The following is a 20691-nucleotide window of genomic DNA, read 5'->3' as shown; positions in this document are numbered from 1 at the left end:
AAATTATTCCTTTTGATTTTCATTTTCTTTTGCCAGTTTCAACTTTTAACAAAGATGGCAAGAAGAAGACTAAATTAGGTCGTAGTCGTTCACTTGGTGGCCGAGTAGCTCCGCCTAAGATCACCACCGATAAATCTGCCATGTAAGTAAGGTGAAATAAAGAAAAACCTTAAATCAACGCAGGCATGTGGAGAATGTACAAACTCCACACAGTGACCCAAGCCGGTAATCGAACCTGGGCCCCTGGCACCACGATCACCTTTGGGAAAGATTTAGTTGAGATTATAAACCTCATGGTCAGTTGCAATATCAACCCCAGTAATTCTGTTTTGATTTGGGGAAAATCAGATTTCCTAATCTAACCATTAGCGCCACCTAGTCCTCAAAAGTAAAATTTGTATCCAGTAGACAAAAATAGACAAAATATTTATCAGTGTAAATTTAAATATCTTTGCTGATTAATTTATCTGTGAAAAGATTTCTTGTTTAATTTGGGGAGCTTTTATCCACCGCATAGTCAGTTGTGGTGATGGGTTTATTTGCAACTCTTGTTATTTCTGCTGATTGCATTACAATTTTTAATCTGATTTTTCATTTGACCTTGTGTCTTGGTAATTTGCAATGGGTAATAAGTAGTCTCAACAAGCTGCTAGTTTGACTTGGTGAGTGAAATGTACTTACAATATATAGGGAAGCACAATTCAAGAATTCAGGCTGCAAGGACAGGTTCTCAAACTGCAGATAGTATTATCAACAAAAATATTTTTATATCTTATATGAATACAGTGCATGACATGTAAATGATGCTAGCACTGAGATGACAGCTGCTTTATGACCATACTTAGTTTTTATGCAGATTGCTTTGGTACCCAGAAAATCATCTATAACTATTCTCATATACACAGTGATTCACTTTGCTTCTGCCCTGGTGAAAACACAGACAACTAATGGCAAATTGATTATTTGTTTTTTGGTTGTTAGACTGATGATTTAAAATGTTATAATTTACTTATCTTGCTTAAAACTTCAAACATCATGGATCAGAACTTGAATAGTTTCACTGTTATATTTGTATTATGTGCAAATCAGACAGTAATTTTCAGGCAAGCACAATTGAGTGCAAAATTATGGAATTGTACATATACATGAAGTGCCACTCTGCTGCAATCGGTACGTAAATAACATTTCTCCTTCTGGCTTCCCATTCATACTTGTTGAACAGTTGTTATGATCCCAAACAAGATTTCCAGTTTTCCTATGACATGGTGAGGAGGAATTAGCTGGTTCCTTTTTTTTCAGCCCCTTGGTTGATTGTAGCAAAGGTTTGTTATAAAGTATTTCCCCATGAATATCTTTTCCCAATCCAAATTTTTTTAACCAGGTTTTCTTGAGCCAAGGAAAGAGTAAGTTTATTAGTTACTAAAGGGGAGGAAACATACATTCAGCAATCAGTGATTTCTAGCCCCACTTCTATGCAGTTCATCAAATTATTTTAATTCTAATGCAGTTCACATTCTTAACTACATAATGCAATGTTTATCTTCTAGGAAACTTACTTCAGCAGCATCTAATTCTCAAATTTCTACAAAAAATCCTCTATTGTCATTTGGTGAGTAGACAATTCACCACATTCATTGAGTGTCTTTAAAACAGAGATAGATAGGTTCTTGATTTACAAGGGGATCAGAAGAAATGGGGGAAAAGGCAGGGGAATGGGGCTGAGAAAAATATCAGCCATGATTGGCTGAGCAGACTCAATGAGCCTAGTGGGCTAATCCTGCTCCTATGTCTGATGGTCTTAAAATCAGAAAATCCTGTCCAAGGTCAACGGATCTTTGCATGGCCCGCCCCCTGCCTGTTATGATTCCATTGGCGGATGGGATAGGAAAATTAGTCTCTGCGGTGGAGAATAAATTCCTGGTGTTGAAGTGGAAATTTTCCTGCTTCTTGTATGTGGTAGAAAGACTCAAACAAAGTTCATTTCAGCAAAATAACTTGTCTTTATTTACAAAACACTGCATGCAGTATTGGCAAAAACTTGAGTTCAGAGAGCCGTCGTTACGACTTGCTAAGTCTTCCTCAAGTCCACTCTTATATAAAGAATCAGTACAATATTTATATATAATTATTATCAGTTTGCATGGCCAGAGTTTATTCAGAAATTGGATCAATAATAGCGTCATAAGCAATGTCATAAATCATGGTACAGCCTGCAGACCTCCTAGAACTCTGTGTCATCAGTCATACCTTTTATCTTGTTCTTTGATAGAACAGAGGAATGTCGATGACTCCTTCATCCCTGACCTTATATTCATACAGCCCTAGGTTATGCGAGTCAGCTTTATCAGGTCTTGACCTTCTCCGGTCTTATTCATGTCTTAGTTTATGCAGAGTCAGTTTTCCTTATTTTGTACCAAATACATGACCAATTTTCCCATCATGCGACTACTTGATTCGTACAACTTCACACTGGCATGGACTCGATGGGCCAAATGGATGCCTGCTGTGTTGAAATGATCCTGTATTCTACGTTAAAAAGTTCATATAAATGGAAGCAGAATAATAAGCGGGATTTAGTAATTGTGAAAATGTTATTATTGACTTAAAGGATATCCATGAATACTGGGAATAATAAACATAAGCAATGATGGATAGGGCGGCATGAACAAGTTGGGCCAGAGAGCCTGTTTCCAAGCTGTAAACCTCTACGACTCAATGACCTGCTAATGTAATGTACCAACAAAGAGCTTCAATGAGTGTGGCATATTTTATCGTTGTCTTGTGAGCGGCATGATGGAACAGTGGTGAGCACTGCTGCCTCATGGCGCTAGGGGCCCAAGTTTGATTCCCAGCCTTGGGTCACTGTCTGTGTGGAGCCAGCACGTTCTCCCTGTGACTGCATGGGTTTCCTCCTGATGTTCCGGTTTCTTCCCACAGTCCAAAAGACATGCTGATTGGGTGCATTGGCCATGCTAAATTCTTCCTCAGTGTACCCGAAGAAGCGCTGTAGTGTGGCGACTAGATTTTTACAGCGACTTCATTGCAGTGTTAATGTAAGCCTACTTGTGATATGTGACACTAATAAATAAACTTTAAACTATAAAATAAACAGCTAATTTGTATGCAAACAGAATCAAACAAATAGCAAATGACCAGTTAATTTGTTTTCATGGTTTAATTCTTTGAGGTGAAGGTATTCATCATTGGAGTGTTTGGTGGGGTTCCAGTGGCTATGTAGGTGACTGCTAAGGCTGATCTGCGCCTGGAAGGTTCTGCTGCAAATTGGACAGGATTCTGCAGGCGATTGTGTTTTGGACAAAGTGCTGACTTGGGCTTTACTCTCCTTCCATTTTTCTCACTTGCTTTCAAAGGAGATGCACTGTATCTTATTTAAGTTGCTTCAGGTACAGCGATCCTGGGTGACCTTCTCCCAGGACTTGAGGTTGACATCAAAACTCCTAAGTGAATCCTTCAAATTTTTCTTGCAGCATTTCCTGCGAGAATGCATCCCGGACTTAAGCTCATGAAAGAAGAGTTGCTTTAGGAAGCAATTGTCAATTATTCCAGCAGTATGACCAACCCAGCTCAGTTGTGACTGCCTCAGTATGGCTTGGACATTTGCTTTGCCAGCAGGGGGACACCTCAGTGTCTGGTATTTTGTTCTATCATCTGACCTCCTGAAGGCAACTCTTAGAAGTGGTTCTTGGCATGACTGCTACTGCACAGTACAAACCTCAGATGCATAGGGCAGGAATATTCCGTAGACTAGCAGTTTGGTAGGCAGAATTACACTTCTTTTCTCCCAGGCTGATATTTGAAGTCTGCCAAAGACTGCATTTGCTTTGGCAATTCTTGCATACATCTCTCAATTGATAGAGACAACTAGAGGGAGTGTATTTCTGGGATAAGTGAATGTATCCACTGTTAACAGGCTCTACTCATGAAATGAAATATTGGGCTCCAGGTTGGCGTTTCCTGGGGCAGGCTGACACCTTGCTCCCATTTGGCTTCATGCTGATCGTAAGACTGCGTGTGCCACATGCATTCGAGAACAAGTCCATGTTACATTAGCTGCCGGTTCAGAGCTGGACAGAAAATGCAGTCTTTGGCAAGCAAAAGATCACAACTACACCTTTGGAAACCTTGATCTTTGCCTTATATGACGGAAGATTGAGCAACTTCCTATCCGTGTGATATTTTTATGCCAGGACCACAATCATGGAATGCATTGGAGAACGTGGTGGAGAAAATTGGACTGAAAAGGGTTGGCACTACCGCACAACCTTGTTTAGCTGCATTAGTCATGATGTGGAGATGCCGGTGTTGGACTGTAGTTGCATTAGTGACAGGGAAGGCTCACCATCATGCAGGATACTAGTGAACATGCCATCATGGAGCAAAGCATTCTGATGAATTTCTCCATTACATCCCACAGCGCCTCACTGCTGATTGTGTCAAAGGTCTTGGTCAGGTCAACAAAAGTAGTGCAGCAGCCCACGTTCTGTCCTTGGTATTTCTCATAATGTTTTCTAACTGTCTGTCAGTGGTACTTTGACCCTTTACCTGCACTGTGTCTCTGGCAGCAAATCCTGGTTGTCATGTCATTTAAACAGTTCAGACTTCTGGCAAAGGTTTGGTCAGCAATGGAGAGCTAAAAATCCTCAACGTTTGTCACAAAATTGACAAATTGCTTTCCACTTGGAGCTTTGCTTGCAGAATGGCTCCTTGCTTCTACAAATACTAAAGGAGTTCAGTCAGATTCTTGACCATGTAGTGATTTCTGACCTTGTAGACCTCTGCTAGAATGGCTGGAGCTTTATTGTTGGTCAGTCACTTGCCAGATTTCATCATTTCTGCCAGTTGGTGAGGGTCATCATGAGAACAAGTTGAACAGTTTGAGTGAAGGGTGTTGGCTCAGATCCCAGGAAAACTCTGTTCTTTTTAATCTTATAGAAACATAATAGATTATGAAGGTAATAGATAAGATAGAAGCAGGGAAGTACTAGAGGGCATAGCCTCAAGATAAGTGGGGGGGGGGCATTTTAGATCAGAGTTGAGGAGGAACTTCTTCACTCAAAGGGTGGTGAATCTCTGAAATTCTCTGCCTGTTGAAGTGGTGGAGGCTACCTTGCTGAATATATTTAAGTCGCGGGTAGATAGATTTCTGGTAGGGGAATTGAGGGTTATGGGGAGAAAGCGGGAAAGTCGAACTGATCCATTTCAGATCAGCCATGATCTTATTGAACGGTGGGGCAGGCTCGAAGGGCTAGATGGCCTACTCCTGCTCCTACTACTTATGTTCTTATGAAGTTGTTTCTACTGGCAGGTGATACTAGGGGGCATGGCCTCAAATCTTTTGGTACCTTCTGGATCCTTTTGCACTGGTTGATGAGGTCTCATCTTAACAACACATTAATCCTTATTGGACAAAACTGCCAATTTAGATTATCTCTCTAATTTGAAATCCATGATCTTCATCCTCACCTCTGTGTTAAATTAATATTTGAAAATGTTTGTAAAAAGCGACTCTCAGAAATGAGAACTGCAAATGTATTCTCTTTGGTTGGGCCGATGAGTTATATATAAGGTGGCCAACAATTATACAAATGCTCAAAAAAAACCCCAGCAGATTAATTACAGAAAGATTTTGTCAATTTATTTTAAAATTGCATTCTGTCTTGATATTCTTGTATGCTTGATATTCATAATTGGTAGTTTCATAAAATTATCAACAGGGCATTGCGCTGTTTTTTTAAAAAGCCACTGCTAACAGTTATGTAAATATGTGTGGTAATGTGTTCTCCTACACTTTAGATGGGACACTTCAGAGTCATTCTTCAAGTTCTGGTGGGTCCTCCAGTCTGCCAACTTGTTCTTCTCGTTTTTATTCAGCTAACTCCAATGAACAAAAAACAAACGGGGGTAAAGATACTCTTCCAAAGAAGTTTAACTTGTAAGTCCATACATGCATGTTTGTCACTCCAGTTGCTTGGTTAAGATTCCTTTTAAAAAATGCTTTCATTTCCTTTCTAAAGGCACTGCAGCTTGATTTTTAAGGCTCCGCCAATGTCAGTTATTGTGTGCTACCTTCCCCAATATGGTCATTCTTCACTTAACTGTATGAGACCTGAGCCGAATCTTGTGCCCTCCCCTCTGTTCTTTTATCAGAATTCAGAAGAATGAGGAGAGATCTTATAGAAACATATTAGATTATGAAGGTAATAGATAAAAGCAGGGTAGTTATTTCTCTGGCAGGTGAAACTAGGGGGCATGGCCTCAAAATATGGGGGAACAGATTTAGGACTAAGTTGAGGAGGAACTTCTTCACGCAAAGGGTTGTGAATCTGTGGAATTCCCTACCCGTAAAGCAATTGAGGCAACCTCATTGAATGTTTTTAAGGCAAGGATAGATAAATTTTGAACAGTAAAGGTAAGTGGAGCTGAGTCCATGAAAAGATCAGTTGTGATCTTATTGAATGGCAGAGCAGGCTGAAGGGGCCAGATGGCCTATTCCTGCTCCTAGTTCTTATGTTCGAATGGGCTTGGTGGGGGAGCATTTCCACAGCTTCCTGCTTCCATGGATAGCCATCCTGTCCCACCATCAGTTGAGTCTGTCATGTGGATAAATACTTAAGAGCCTCATCCTGCCGCTGCTGATATTCACTCAGCAGTGGGCAGGGGTCACCAAATGTGGTGTGCACAGCAAACAATCTCTGGCATGTTAGCTCGTAAGCTTCAGGAAACTGAGACTACCAGCACAAGATTCCACCCCAGTCTGTCAATTATCCATTGAATGTTTAAGAACAAAGAACAAAATCAGCCTGGGAAACGGGCCCTTCGGCCCAACGAGCCCACGCTGCCATCTCAACTCCACCTCTCTACCCATGACCCCTATCTAATGTTTTATGGCCATCTGTCTAAGTTACTCTAAGTCACGCTAAACTTTATTTTCACTTTCTACTAGAGATTATTGCATAACCATCTGAAAGCCGATCTTCGTCTTTGGTTAGCAGCTGAATAGCTAGCTCCGATATGATGCCCAGGCATCAAATTGAGACTGGTTAGCCTAGATTTGCTAATCTGACTGCCCGACCCATCTCATTTGTTTAACAGACACCTCCAAACTGTCAAAATTTCCATCTACCTCTGAGATGCTATGTTGCCCAAACTAGCCTCATCCGAAGAATTTATTTAATTGAAACAAAAAATGAGGTCAAATTAACGAGGCCAATGCTTGGTGCCCCTTTTTATTTTGGGGCTCCCTTTGATTAGCGTTGAGATAAATCATCAGAACCTGACAAACAACCTTCCTTTCAGTATGCCAAGAGTGCAGATGGCAAGGGACCCATTGGTGACTGTACATTTGTTTGTCTCTCCCACGCTGAATAATTTACCATAACAAAATGGGCCTGTGGGAAATATCAGGAGCTGGGGTTCCTGCATAGTTACAATCCCAGCTGCTCATTGCCTTGGCCCTGTATGATAATATTGAAAAATTGCTTGGCGGGGTGCAGAGGTGTGGGGCTGGCAGTGGTGGCAGAAAGCCTACGTCGTGTTTGTATGGCTTAATGCCACATTATCATCAGGACACTCGCTAGTCATCATGACACAAAGAGAGTCGTGCTTTTTATATAGACTTGGAAGAATAATCTAATGTAAACAATGTAGGTTCCTTTTTAAAAAAACTGGTAATATTTATCTATTCTTTTTATTGTATCAGAACAAATTCAGTGGAATAATATTGATAATTTGTTTAAACAAATAATCTTTACTTTTTTAAGGAAAAACAGAAAATCAAATCCTTAACAATATGGAAAACAATGTTGCACTCCATGGATAGACATTTCATGAAGCGTATCAGTGACTTCCTTAAATCCAAGTTTCAGTAAGTGTCTCGTGATTTTGCAAGCTGTGAGGAAATAGACATATTTGCCTGACTACCTAGTCTTGAAGAGGAAGCACTCCGATTTGAAGCCAAGACTCGTGTTTGTGGTTTCACTCAAGTAACTTATTCACACATTTTATTTTTCACGTCAGCTGTTATTTGAATATTCCTGCATATATCCTTGTTTGCTATACAGTGATTGAAATTCATTAAAGAAAGCATTACAGGGCTTTCAGCAGCTATTACCGCAAATACCTCCAAGGACCCTGATGGGTATGCACAAAGAAGTTTGAAAAATGTAAACTTGCCTCAGCGCCCTTGAGTTCTCGCTTGCAAGACAATGGACTGTAAAGAGTTTGGCGTAATGATGTAACCACGTTCCCATGCATGTTTGGGGGTGCGTTTTTGCTGTGGGTGACTGCTGGAAACGGACTAGGTTGTTTGTGGATTTTGAACATCTTGTTCCATCTATAATGACCGAAAGGGTGACCACAAAATCTTTTGTAAAGTCATGTTGTAAATGATTACATTTCCGCGTTCCCAAAACTTTTTACTTTTGCTTAATTTCAAGCACAAGTCGAGTTTTTAATTTCTCCCTCTGAACAATGGCAAAGTACCATGTTCAAATTTCAGGAAAGGTGCCAAACTGTAACTTGTGATGAAATGCAGATCCAAGTTTAAAAACGATAGAAACTTAGCACAAGCCATTGAACTAAGAAACAAGCTTTCAATTGCATTTGCAGCAAGCCCAGGTTTACTGAAGAAGTGGAACAGTACAGTTTAATCTCATCCATGTTCATTGATTAATTTCACTAATCTAAACTAACCTTATATTTTGAGCAAAGTAGTACTTTGATATTTTGGTTAAAGGGACCTTTTGTATTGGTTTTACAGGACATGTTTTATTCTAAACTATGAAGCAGAGCTCCAAGTAAAACGCTGACGTTGTCAACTGCAGTGTCTATTATATATGGTATTTTGAAACTGCACAGCAGACATTTGCACTGTAATTAGCAATAGGGTAACCTTCATCCACAGCCAAAGGCAGTACTTGATCTTAGACTTATTAACAGTCTGTTTTAGATGCCGGCCCTGTCAAATTGTTCTTTCATCCAAGATCACATGATTTAATAAATTAGCTGTTTTGTCATCCTTGAAGCAAATCGGGAGGTTCTGGCGACCAATTTCACCAACTCCTGGCACATTCATGTTCCAGCTTGCAGACGTGGCAACATTTCATTTTCAAGGGATTGCTGGCAGACTGAAATCCTTCACTTAACCCATTCTTATAACATTCGAATAAACCAGAAGGTCAAGACTGCCGTGGTATAAGTTTTCAAGAAAAAAAAATCCATGAATTCAGATCTGCTGAATTGCACCAGAGAAAACTCCTTTTAGCAATATAGTTATGTCAAATATTAAAGAAGCATTCCCTCAGAAAATGGAATGCTGCACACTAAAATTTACTCATTTCAAACAATTCTGGATGAATATTTAAATGCATCAACTTACTTTACAACTTCTGTGTTTCTGATTAAATATGCATCGCAGCAGTGGATGTTCTCACCCTCTTGCAGCAAGTTTGCCATTTTGAGTGCATTTTGGCATAAGCTGATATTATACAGTCATGTCTCCCGTACATCTGTGCAGCCAAATGTGGGGTGTATTGTTGGCCAACATGCCACTGTGGGTGCCCAAGTGACTATAATGTAAAACCGCCTCTTGGAGTTATTCACACTCTTGCTGGTATTGGCTGGCATTGGTTGTGTCATTTTGTTCTTTCAGTGTCGGTGTGATGAAAATATCAGCATGGCGCCTGTACTGAAGATTGTGTATATTAATTAAATGGCATTGAGCATTCTATATCTGTGCCCTGCCTTGCCTTCAGAAAGTTTCAAGAGACCAGTAGCAGTCATTTTGGCGTTTATTTTAATGGTAGTACAAGATGTACTAGCTTGTTAAGACTGAATGTAACAGATTACTTTTAAAAAAAACTGAAGTGTTTCTATTTATATTGCTCTGAAAGATAGTCTTTTTTAAATGAAGCTTTGCATACTGTATACCATAGAAACTGCAAACACTATATGATGTCATGCAGGATATCAGTATTATCAATTGTTGCCCTGTGTTCTCAGTATATTTAGTGATAACTGTATGTACATTTTACGTATTTGGTTCTGTCTTCTCATGTTGCAACCTGACAGCAATTTGAAATAATTTCTGGTAACCAGAGATTTATTATAAATTTTCAGTGTTGAGTTGAGCTTCTCATTGTAAAATCTTTCAGGTACAATATGTTGTATTATTTTAGCAATTATTTTCAGATCTAAGTATTCTACTTCCTTTGATTTAACATCCCACTTCACTTTTATTCCACAGGTAAGACTTTCTAATAAGAAATGCTTTCTTGTAAGAGCAGGTGTTCTCCTCTCGTTTTGCCATATATTGTAAATAACCATGTATAATTGCACAATAATTACATTGTAAGCATGTAAAAGATATGCAGATGTATTGTTTTTAATAAGATAAAATGAAATTAATTATTTTGATGTTTATTTTGTTTAGCATGTCCCATGATTCTTTTTAAAGCTAATTTTGCATAAATTCCTTTGTCACATACCTACTGTACTGTCTTGCTACAGGAATATTTATAAACAGTGTTATGGATTAGCTGTGCATACTGGTGTAAATATGGCCTTAATCAGATTGAGCTATGCAGTCTAAAAACCTGGCTTTGTGAAAAATTTTAAACAGGTCATGTCAACTCAAGTTCTGTTACAGTTGTATGTTACATATTCTTATAAGTTATAAACTCTAAATAGAAATTCGGCAATGCTGTTGGTTTTTGTTATCTCCCACAAAATCTTAGCGGGCACCTCACTGATGCATTTAACACAGGCTGTCCTTCAGCATTGAATTATCAAATCCGACAGTGCAGAAGGAGGCCATTTGGCCCATCAAGTCTGCACTGACCACAATCCCATCTAGGCCCTATCCCCACAACCCCATACATTTACTGTAGCTAGCCCCCCTGACACAAAGGAGCAACTTAGTATGGCCAATTCACCTAACCCACACACCTTTGGACTATGAGAGGAAACTGGAGCACCCGACGGAAACTCACGCAGACACAAGGAGAATGTGCAAACTCCACACTGACAGTGACCCAAGCTTGGAATTGAACCTGGAGTGAGGCAGCAGTGCTGACCGCTGTAGCACCATACCACCCAATTTATTATGAAGAAGATGTTCTCAATTATAGTTTGATTGTTTAAGAACATTAAACTTTGCATAAGGAAAGACAATTGAGCACATTAAACTTGCAAGAGTTCTGTACAAATGAGGCCAAGAGCTGTTTCATGATTTAAATATTCAGTTTCATCAGTTTTGCAGCTTAACGTCGAGTAGAGCAGTGCATCATTGTGTCTAATTTCACATCACTTTCATCATGCGTGCGCTGCCCAAAGGCAGATCCTTGGTGCATTGCCTGCAGATGTTTCATTGTACGGTGACTTTCTTGGTAGCTTTTGTCTGTGGTGGTTTGCACATTGCCTTCCACTCTCAGGGTCAGGATGCAGGTCCCGAATGTCCTTCAGCTAGGTTGGAAATGAAACCTGCACGGTTGCCATTCTTCTGAGTCACACACCAGCCATCTATCTAACTGAGCTAATTGCTCCCTCCCACCACTACAAATATTTTCAAATTGGGAGAAAAGAGACAAAGTTCATATTTATCTGAATGCTGCAGAGATGGGTTCCTGACAACAAATCACTGAGTTGTAGCCAGGATCTGTTTTATATAAACACCTTGACAAGAGATTGTTGTCTCATTTTTGAGTTGCAATAACGCCATCTCTTTTAGCCTGAAAGTTGCAACAATTTCTTTACGTACCATTACCAGTGAATTTCCAAGATGACCAACAACAAGTTACACTCTGTACACTCTGTTCTCATATATGCCAGATAGCACTTGGACAAATTCAATTCAGCTGCAATGTAGAAAGAGACTGAGATCTAGATGTTGAAATTAAATTAAATCAAACAGCATGTCTGGATATTCTGATCCTGCTCTAACATTCTTGTTGAATTATTTGTACAGTTATTATAAATGTAACTATTCTTGGAAGAATGATTGCCTTGTAGCTTGTATTAACCCATCTGTTTATTTATTATCGTGTCCAATTATTCTTGGGAACTAAGCAGTCAGATGCCCCTGCATTTCCTCATCAGTAAATGGGTTCAAACTCAAGTAAGCCTAGAAGTTTGTGGATGTAGTAGTTAGATGTTAATGGAATAATTGTTTAAAGTTCTGCGTTTCACAAAGCATGTACATTAATCTCTGTTTCTCATGTAATGAGCGAGTTATCTAATGAGATGGGCGAAATATTTAGGGGTGGGCATCCTGGCAGGCAAGACAACTAAATCTGATGCGATGGCACAAGTCAGTTTTCCGCCAGTGGGAAATTAGTTTGGAATTTTGTTCTCCCAACTTTGCAGGTTAAAGGTGGGTTTCCCACTGATCTTTGGGAACCATTTTTACATTCATCTGCATGTAATGAATGCTCATTAAAAGGCCAGCTCACTGAAATTGCCTTCTCCCTCCAAATTTGGCACATTGCCAGTGGATAATTGGAACAACCTGTATCAGAAGGGATGAGCACCCGGCAAGCTTCAGTTTGTCGATGACTTTGAATTACATAGATGACTCTTTTGCCTGGTAGCGTTGCTATGAGATTTTAAATGCTTCTATCGCAAGCTGCACCAAGACTGGACACTGGAGGCAAGACCGGGGGAAAGGAGGTAGAGAGAAGACAGATATAAGTCTGGGGATGGGAAGTGGGGGGGAGAGGAACAGAACAGAATAGTGAAATACCGTAAGAATTATAAAGCTGTCCAAAGAGGAGTCAATGACTGTCCTTCTGCTGAGGCCATGATGTTGGGGGCATATTGCACAGATGGTGCAGGCAATGTTAGGAGGATCTGCGTGGCACACAGATCCCAGTTTTGGATGGGGGAAAGGCCACTCTGGGTTGTGCACAGTATAGGTGCAGGGTGTGGTTAATCATCTATGGATTGGGGAGGTTAGACCTGGTGCAGTAAAATCCTGCCATTCTTTGGAGTTATGTTCCTGCAAAATCTCACAAAGGGCAAAATCATGAGTGATGGACATATTTCACAATAGGGGTCGATTGGGTAGGTTTCGGCCATCCCAACATTTGACTTGTATAAAGGAACAGTGACAATAAATTGAAGGGAAATTTACTGGAGAAACTGTTCAACAAAGCAATCAAATAAGAATGTAAAACAATTACAGCACACTACATATGAGTGTAGATAAAGGGAGTGGATGAAGTGGCTGATGTTGATGTGGATGAAAAGAACAATGTTATTCTTTGTTTCGCTTTTTGCCTTTCATTTTTATAATGTTCTCAATAAGGAACAATAGCAGTGTCAATCACTCTACAGAGACAATGCTTATTTCTGTATTTGTACTATAGATACCTGTTTTTCAAATCTTCAGCTGATCTTATGAAGTTTGCCGTCATTTTAATGAATTGTCTTCCTGTTCCTGTTTAAATTCATTTCATAGAACCCATACAATGCAGAAGGAGGCCATTTAGTCCATCGAGCCTGCATCAACAACAATCCCACCCAGGCCCTATCTCCATAACCCCATGTATTTACCCTGCTAGTCCCCCTGACACTAAGGGGCAATTTAGTATGGCCAGTCCACCTAATCAGCATATCTTTGGTCTGTGGGAGTAAACCAGAGCACCCAGAGAAAACCCATACAGACACGGGGGGAACCTACAATCTCCACACAGACAGTCACCCCTGGTTGGAATCAAACACAGGTCCCTGTCACTGAGAGGCTGCAATGCTAGGCACCCATGCTTAATTTCATCAGTTCCACCAATTCTTTAGGGAGTTCCTCTTGATGAGAGACTGAAATAGCTCCTCCTCTTCATCTGAGCCCAGGTCTTCAAATCCCTCCCCTCCAACTTGTTTTGCCAAATCAACAATCTTGGTCACTTCAGCATCCACATGGGGAAACCCAGTGAAATAATTTTATAACCTAAGGCCAAATATTTTTCCAGCAGGCATTTATGGCTTGATCTCTAACCTCATCCTGTGTATCCCTGTTTATACCCATTGCTGTAAGAATGTTGATGAATTCCTTCCAGCAATCTTGGAGAGTGGTGTAAGGCTTTGTCTTCCATAAGCTTCAGAAGTGAGGTCATATTTAGAGGACTTGTAACAGCCTGCCTCAGCTATTGTATTCCATAGCCAGCATGGTAACACTTTTTTTGGTGGATGTTATTAATTTTTACCGCAACTCCACATGGGAGTCTGCACCCAAATGCACTTTGTGGTGTGTTTGGGACTGTGATGTTTTGGTAAAAGTATTATCCATCTTCTGGCATCATAGCCTTTCATGTCTCCCTACAATGTTATTTCAGTTCCACTTTTAAGGTTGAACATTATTCCTTTATTAGTTCCCACTCTCCCCATGCATGATGCTGAATGATGGACATTAGTTCCACTTAGTGACATCTAAAATGTTTGCTAGATAGGAATAAGTGTGTGATGTCAATACTCATCCTGATGGAGCTGTCTAATTACCTGTTACTTTTGCTCTTGAATGGTTACCTTTGTTGTATGATGGGTTCCCTCAGTGAAGCAAACTGCTGGGCCTGGGCCTCCAAGGCAGCCACCATTATTCACATGGAGACTTTGATGCGTCCACATGCCGGAGCCACAACACAGACAGAATATGGATGGATGGCTGCTACGTTTTTTCCAGCCTGTTGACAGCCTCTGGCAACCCTGCCTGCTTCTGCATTTTTCTGAGTCATCATTGGCCTCTGACACCGCAAGGTGCCTGGTCTCCAGCGGTTCTCCAAGTGTCAGAAATCTTGGCTGTCGCTGCCTCCACCGGCTATGGACTCAGATCTGTGAGGTGATCACCAGGTTGTGAACCTGATCCAACTCTAGAACTAGATTTTACCGAGATGTGTTTAACTGGGCTAGTTTGTCACAGGTGGTCTGAGGGTTGAATTATCTGGAGGATATCCTCTTTTCTCTTGATGGTCTCTGGAATAGAGAAAAGAGATAACTAGTGATGAGCTAGGCAAGGTCTAACATATTATGCCATTCACCATCATTGTCCACTTGTGGCTGATGGATGGACCCTCAGTGCCTTGTTGGGGGAAGTCAATCTTGCCTTCCATGCAAGAATGACCTATCTTCAACAAAATCTTCTGCCTGTTCCTCATTCTGGGAGTGTCCCCTCAACTCCAGGGTCTGCACTCTCGTCTTTGAACCCTCCCTTTCGTTGTGGGAAACCTTGCCCTGCATAAAACAGATGGACTGACTGTGAGCAATGTGGATGAAAGAGCAGTTCAGAAACATTCTTGCTTGCTGTGTGCTGAACCCTCGCTAATAACTGATGAAGCCGCTATTTGTGCAGAATCTTGCATGAGATGGTGAGCTTAAAGTGACAGCAGACATTTCAGTGCTGATGTCCCAACTGCTGGTAGTATCTGATATCCCTGCAGTCTCTAACCTTTAGATTGCCTGATGCCCTTTTGAGAGTGAGAGTTTGGATTAAAGAGATGGTTCCCTTACCCTGGCGGAGCAGCTCTGATCATTCATCCTTTTCCTGCACAAGGGTGGTCCATTTTTGTGGCCTGTAGTTGCTGAGCTCCGCACCACCCTCCTCCCACGCTGGTGTAGTCAGGTGATGTTGATTTATTATTGTCACATGTATTGGTATGCAGTGAAAAGTATTGTTTCTTGCACACTACACTGACAAAGCATACCATTCATAGAATACATAGAGGTGAAAGAAAGGACAATGTGAAGAATGTAGTGTTACAGTTATAACCAGGATGTAGAGGAAGATCAACTTACTTCAAAAGTCTCATGGCAGCAGGGAAGAAGCTGTTGTTGAGTCGATTTGGTACATCTTTTCAGACTTTTGCCCTTTCTCGATGGAAGAAATGATATGGGCGTTGTGTGGGGTCCTTGATTATGCTAGCTGCTTTTCTGGCAGTGGGAAGTGTAGACAGAGTCAATGGATGGGAGGCTGGTTTATGTGATGGACTGGGCTGTATTCACAACCCTTTGTAGTTTCTTGCAGTCTTGGTCAGAATAGGAGCTGCACCAACCTGTGATATGTACAGAGCCCCTTGCTCCCATCCCACAGTGAATGGACCTCCCTTACCCTCTAGAGCCTGGAAGAGAATTCCCAGCAAGGCCCCTCTGAACTCTGGAGCAGAGTGTTTGTTTATTTTGGTCACCATGCTAATTCAGCCCAGACACACTCCTGTAGTGAGTGACTGTGTGTGGGTGCCATTTAAATATGACGCCAAGACATCTGACACTAGGAATCCCTGCCTGCTATGCCATGATTCAATGAATTTCCCACTAATGAATAAATAGCCAAAAACGTGGAGATCTGGCACAAAAACCTACAAGTCTCTATGTAAGCAGTGCTATTGGCCTGATATAATTCTGCGTAACCTCTGTACCGACATCTTAAGTACTGCATTTAAATCTGAGAATTAAATGTCAATGATTTAATTCTGAGATGGGTGGTGGCAAAGTGGTTAGCACTGCTGCCTCAGAGCACCAGAGACCTGGGTTCCTGTGTGGTGTTTGCATGTTTTCCCCCAAATCTGTGGGTTTCTTCTGGGTGCTCCTGTTTCCTCCCACACTGCAACGCTGTGCAGGTTTGGTTGATTGGCCATGCTAAATTGCCCCTTAATGTTAGGGAGATTAGTAGGTACATACATGGGTTATGGCAATATGGCCTGGGTGGGATTGTTGTTGATGCAGGCTTGATGGGCCAAATGGCCTCGTTTTGCACTGTCTTTATTCTGAGTAACTCCCAAATCTTCTCAATCTCTAACATTATCCTTCAGCACCCACAGCATGCAGAAATCACATTTTGTAAATAGATCTTATGAAACAAGGATGGGAATTATCCAATACACAGCGCTAAAATTGCTGTTTCATAAGCCTTCAATCACATAGGTTTTACAGCTAACCGCAATTGCAATTAAGTGTGTAACTTAACAAGCACAAGTTCAGGAGTTCTATGGAACCCCTTGAAAATCAGTAACTCCCAGTCACTGTGATCTTTGCTGAGAATTCCAAGAGAAAGTTTTAAGTTTGATACGTTAAGGATATTGCAGAGCTTTTAAAAACTGCAGCCACTTTCAGCCTATTAGTCAAAAATGCAAAATGACCAGTAATTAAAATATATGTATTTGTAAGATCCTGCATAAACGTGAAAGCAATGGTTGGGAAAAGGACCTCTTTATTTTAATGCTTTAAAATATTAAACATGCTTATCTAAAGTTCCCACATCTGAAACATTGAGAACCATTCTGTCACCAATGCTGATATAGGTCAGTCACATTGTTGCCTGAAATGTTGTCAATTCTTTCAAGACCGATTATTGCAATGCCTAATTTACAAAACAAAATTAAATTTTAGAAACAGTGCTCCCACCAGAACGCCCTCTATGGCTTGGTGGGGTCTTTCACCCTCCCTATAAACAGTAGAGTTTTCGTTACTTCCTCATATATCATAAAGATGAAAGGGTGGTCCACTTTTATCACGGGTGGAAGTGAATAAGGCACCGCTGAAACACCGGTGACGGCGGCAGCCTCTGTTCCCCTCTCGTCCACATCAATCACTGCTTTGTGAATAACCTAGAAAATGAACAAAAAGCGCCAACGGTCACTTACTGCTTACTCCTACTCATGCTGCACGCAAATAAATCTCGTAATCACAAGAAAAGCTAGCATCCATTCGCTGAGACCACGCTTGGAATAAATTTACCTTGGAAATTTTCAGCCGGTAAGAGGAAGAGATTCCAGAAAAATTGGCAGCATTTGTGAACGGCGTCATCATTCCCATCTGTCTCAGCTTCCTTTCCAAGTTATACGACTTGCTCAGTTTAAATTTTGGAAAATATAATTCTATGTGCCTAAGAAAACAGGAAGTATGATTTTCAAAGAATCCAAAGAATAACAATTATAATGTTATTACTTTTCCAATATTTTGACATATAACAACATGCATAATTATTCTCCAGAAGAAGCATGAGAGAAGAATAGCCAGTTCAGATACAGTCTGAAATTTTCCTGCTGTTGACGCCTGCGGGATTTTCCCTTTCCACTGCAGTGAATGGAGATTTGGTTTGTCGCCAAATTGTCTGTGCTGCAGCGGGAGCGAGGCTTGAATGGGCAGTGAGATTGCCCCCGCAGTCAAATCCCTGATATGTCCAACCCTAACCTGTGAGGTAAAAGTATTTGTCTATTATGGACAGCATGCACTTCTATTCCAACTGGTTTATCATAGTAACAAGAGGAGGCTATTCAGCCTTGAGAGTCTGCTCGCTGTTCAATGAAATCAGGGCTAATCTGACCCCATTAACTCCATTACTTACTTTTGCTCCATTTCCATACTTCAAGCCAAAGTCTCCAACCTCGCTTGCAGCTGTGATTCTCCAGTCCTGTTGCAATGAACAAGAGATTTGGCAGGGCATCAAATTCTCCATTCTCGCTGGCAGCGGCAATGGGTGAGAGCAGCTGGAGAATTCCAGCCATTGTCTCTTGCCCACTTGGTTTGAGAGATGCGATACTACACACCCAGCTGTCAATGTACCATATACTCACAAAAAACTGATGTCTGACTACAATCTGCTCGGTTGCTGCAGATCCAGCAGCAGAGCTCGTCTGCTTTTTAAGAAGTGTCCTTCCCTTAATTTATGTATTCTTACTTAATGGATTCTGCTTGCAGAGTCACAATGTTCAAGGTTCTGCTATTAGCTTTGCCAATTAAAATTTCTGACTTTTTAGCAGTAGGGGTTTTGTAAAATAGGCCACCATGGTTTCACAGCGAAGCACTTCTGAAACCAGGATTTTGCCGCACTTTTTCAGAATTTAAGGAGAATTCTGTGAACTCTTACTGATGTGCTCAGTGAGTAAATGGAAGATATTTCATCATCGATACGTACACCGATTCAATGCAACTCTTCAATGGCTCTTTCTGAAAATAGACTTCAGAATGAAGCTAGGTTAAAAGAATCAGTAAAGCAGCATATTGATTAACCATCACTGCTATGCCATTGAGCGGAAGAATGAAGATTGGTGTTTGAGTTGGCAATTATCAAGTTCCTGATCTCCGCCAAGCTGTTGGGGGCAAGAGCCATGTGGAGCTGGTCCATTCTTACAGGGCAAAGGGGAGAAAAAGAGATGCAATCTGTATCACTTCTAGCAGCCGATCACAAACCAACATTGGCAAAGCTATATGAGCATATTGCATCTTTCTACTCTTCAGCTGGGGAGGGTTTGACGTGCAGGGGAACCAAAAAGTGTGAATTGCAATAAAATGGAATGTCGCATACTTACATAACGTGATCGTTCATCATAAAAAAACAATGAAAGGGGGAGGTAGTGGAAGCAGATACGCTAGTGAGTTTTAAGGGGCATCTGGATAAGGACACGAATAGGATGAGAATGGAGGGATACGGTCCCCGGAAGGTTAGGGAGTTTTAGTTCAGTCGGGCAGAATGGTCAGTGCAGGCTTGGAGGCCGAAGGGCCTGTTCCTGTGCTGTAATTTCCTTTGTTCTTTGAAAGTAGAAGGATTTCCCTGACTAAGTGCATTTTTACAATTGAATGCTTATATGCAATTTTGGAGGGAATTTTCCCGTCGCGTCCACCACAGGATCGTAGCGAGTAAGAGGAGGAGGTGGGAGGCTGGTAGGGTGGGGGTGCGGGGGGAGGAGGTGGGGAGGACCATGCAAATGTTGACCTCTGGTGGGATTTTCCAGTTTACAGGCAGAAAATCCCACTTTTTTTTAACGTTATTTAATTACGTTCATGTGTCCAAATAGATTGATCCAAACCTGGATTTATTTACGTTCTAAATAGATTTAGAAATTAGATTTTTTTTAAAATCTGGACACCCCATCTTGAGAAGGATTGATTGGCCTTGGGGAGAGAATAGTTTCAGAAGAATGATACCTGAACCCCCAAAGGCTAAATTGCAAAGAAGAATTACATTGTTGTACTCGTTGAAATTTGCAAGATTAAAGTTGATTAGATTGAAGTTTTCAATATCTCAGGGGCAGCCAGTAGGGTAGGGAAACTATTTCTGCTGATTGGGGGAATCTTGGGCTATGAGACAATTTAAAAATTAGAGCCAGACTTTTTCCAAGTAAGGTTAGAAAGTATTTCAATGTGTAAAGAATGGTGAAAGTTTGGAAATCTCTTCTGCAAATGGCTGCTGGTGTTGGATCAATTGTTAATTTTAAATCTGAGGTTGATTTATTTTGTTTAACTAATGATGATAAAGAATATCAGCCAAAGGTGAGACAGGTCACTTATCAGGTCTTGATCTCATTTACCGGCAAAACCAGGCTAAAGTAGCTAAATACCCCACTCCTGCTCCTGTATTCCAAAAATGAGAAATTAGGTACCACATTCAGGTATTAATTTTTAACAAATTGCCAGTAGCCTCAAACTAATCTTGTTTTATGTCATGCTGACTTATGTGTATACATGTTTACAAATTTCTTGATAAGATAGTTCTTCCCAATTTTGGGCAATGTCCATGGAATGGTTATGAGATGGACCACGAGCCCAGCAGTCATGAGTTCAAATCTTACAATGGAAAGTCTTGAAATTTAGTTCAAAAGAATCTGTCAATTTGAGGCTGGCTAGCAGAAAAAAATGACCATGAAAACTGTCGGATTATTTTTAAAGTGCAGGTGTTTTACTAAAGTTCCT

At 40.8% G+C, this 20691-nt stretch overlaps 2 protein-coding genes across 5 annotated transcripts in view; one reads left to right on the top strand and one right to left on the bottom strand.

Moving 5' to 3' along the window:
- Nucleotides 1-10708, top strand: part of ppp4r4 (protein phosphatase 4, regulatory subunit 4) — a 135631-nt gene extending 124923 nt beyond the window's left edge. For 3 of the 4 annotated variants that reach the window (XM_080202346.1, XM_080202345.1, XM_080202344.1), the window contains exons 21-24: nucleotides 37-142; nucleotides 1548-1609; nucleotides 5815-5953; nucleotides 7782-10708. In XM_080202346.1, coding sequence (XP_080058472.1) covers nucleotides 37-142; nucleotides 1548-1609; nucleotides 5815-5953; nucleotides 7782-7806 — 332 coding nt within the window. In that variant the 3' untranslated portion in view covers nucleotides 7807-10708. The remainder of the gene's footprint in view (nucleotides 1-36; nucleotides 143-1547; nucleotides 1610-5814; nucleotides 5954-7781) is intronic. The other variant, XM_080202347.1, reaches the window with a different exon arrangement.
- Nucleotides 10709-17316: 6608 nt separating this feature from the next.
- LOC145352354 (uncharacterized) overlaps nucleotides 17317-20691 on the bottom strand; it is a 57528-nt gene continuing 54153 nt past the window's right edge. Inside the window, exons 7-8 of the mRNA XM_080202107.1 lie at nucleotides 17737-17884; nucleotides 17317-17606 (exon numbers count right to left, since the gene is read on the bottom strand). Of these exons, the coding sequence (XP_080058233.1) occupies nucleotides 17415-17606; nucleotides 17737-17884 (340 nt within the window). The 3' untranslated portion in view covers nucleotides 17317-17414. The remainder of the gene's footprint in view (nucleotides 17607-17736; nucleotides 17885-20691) is intronic.

Source organism: Carcharhinus amblyrhynchos, chromosome 14 (assembly GCF_965287045.1).
Source record: "Carcharhinus amblyrhynchos chromosome 14, sCarAmb.v2.hapA, whole genome shotgun sequence".
Taxonomy (NCBI): Eukaryota; Metazoa; Chordata; class Chondrichthyes; order Carcharhiniformes; family Carcharhinidae; genus Carcharhinus; species Carcharhinus amblyrhynchos.
Note: the sequence above shows the minus strand (reverse complement) of the source record. Positions and strands in the feature narration are given on the sequence as shown.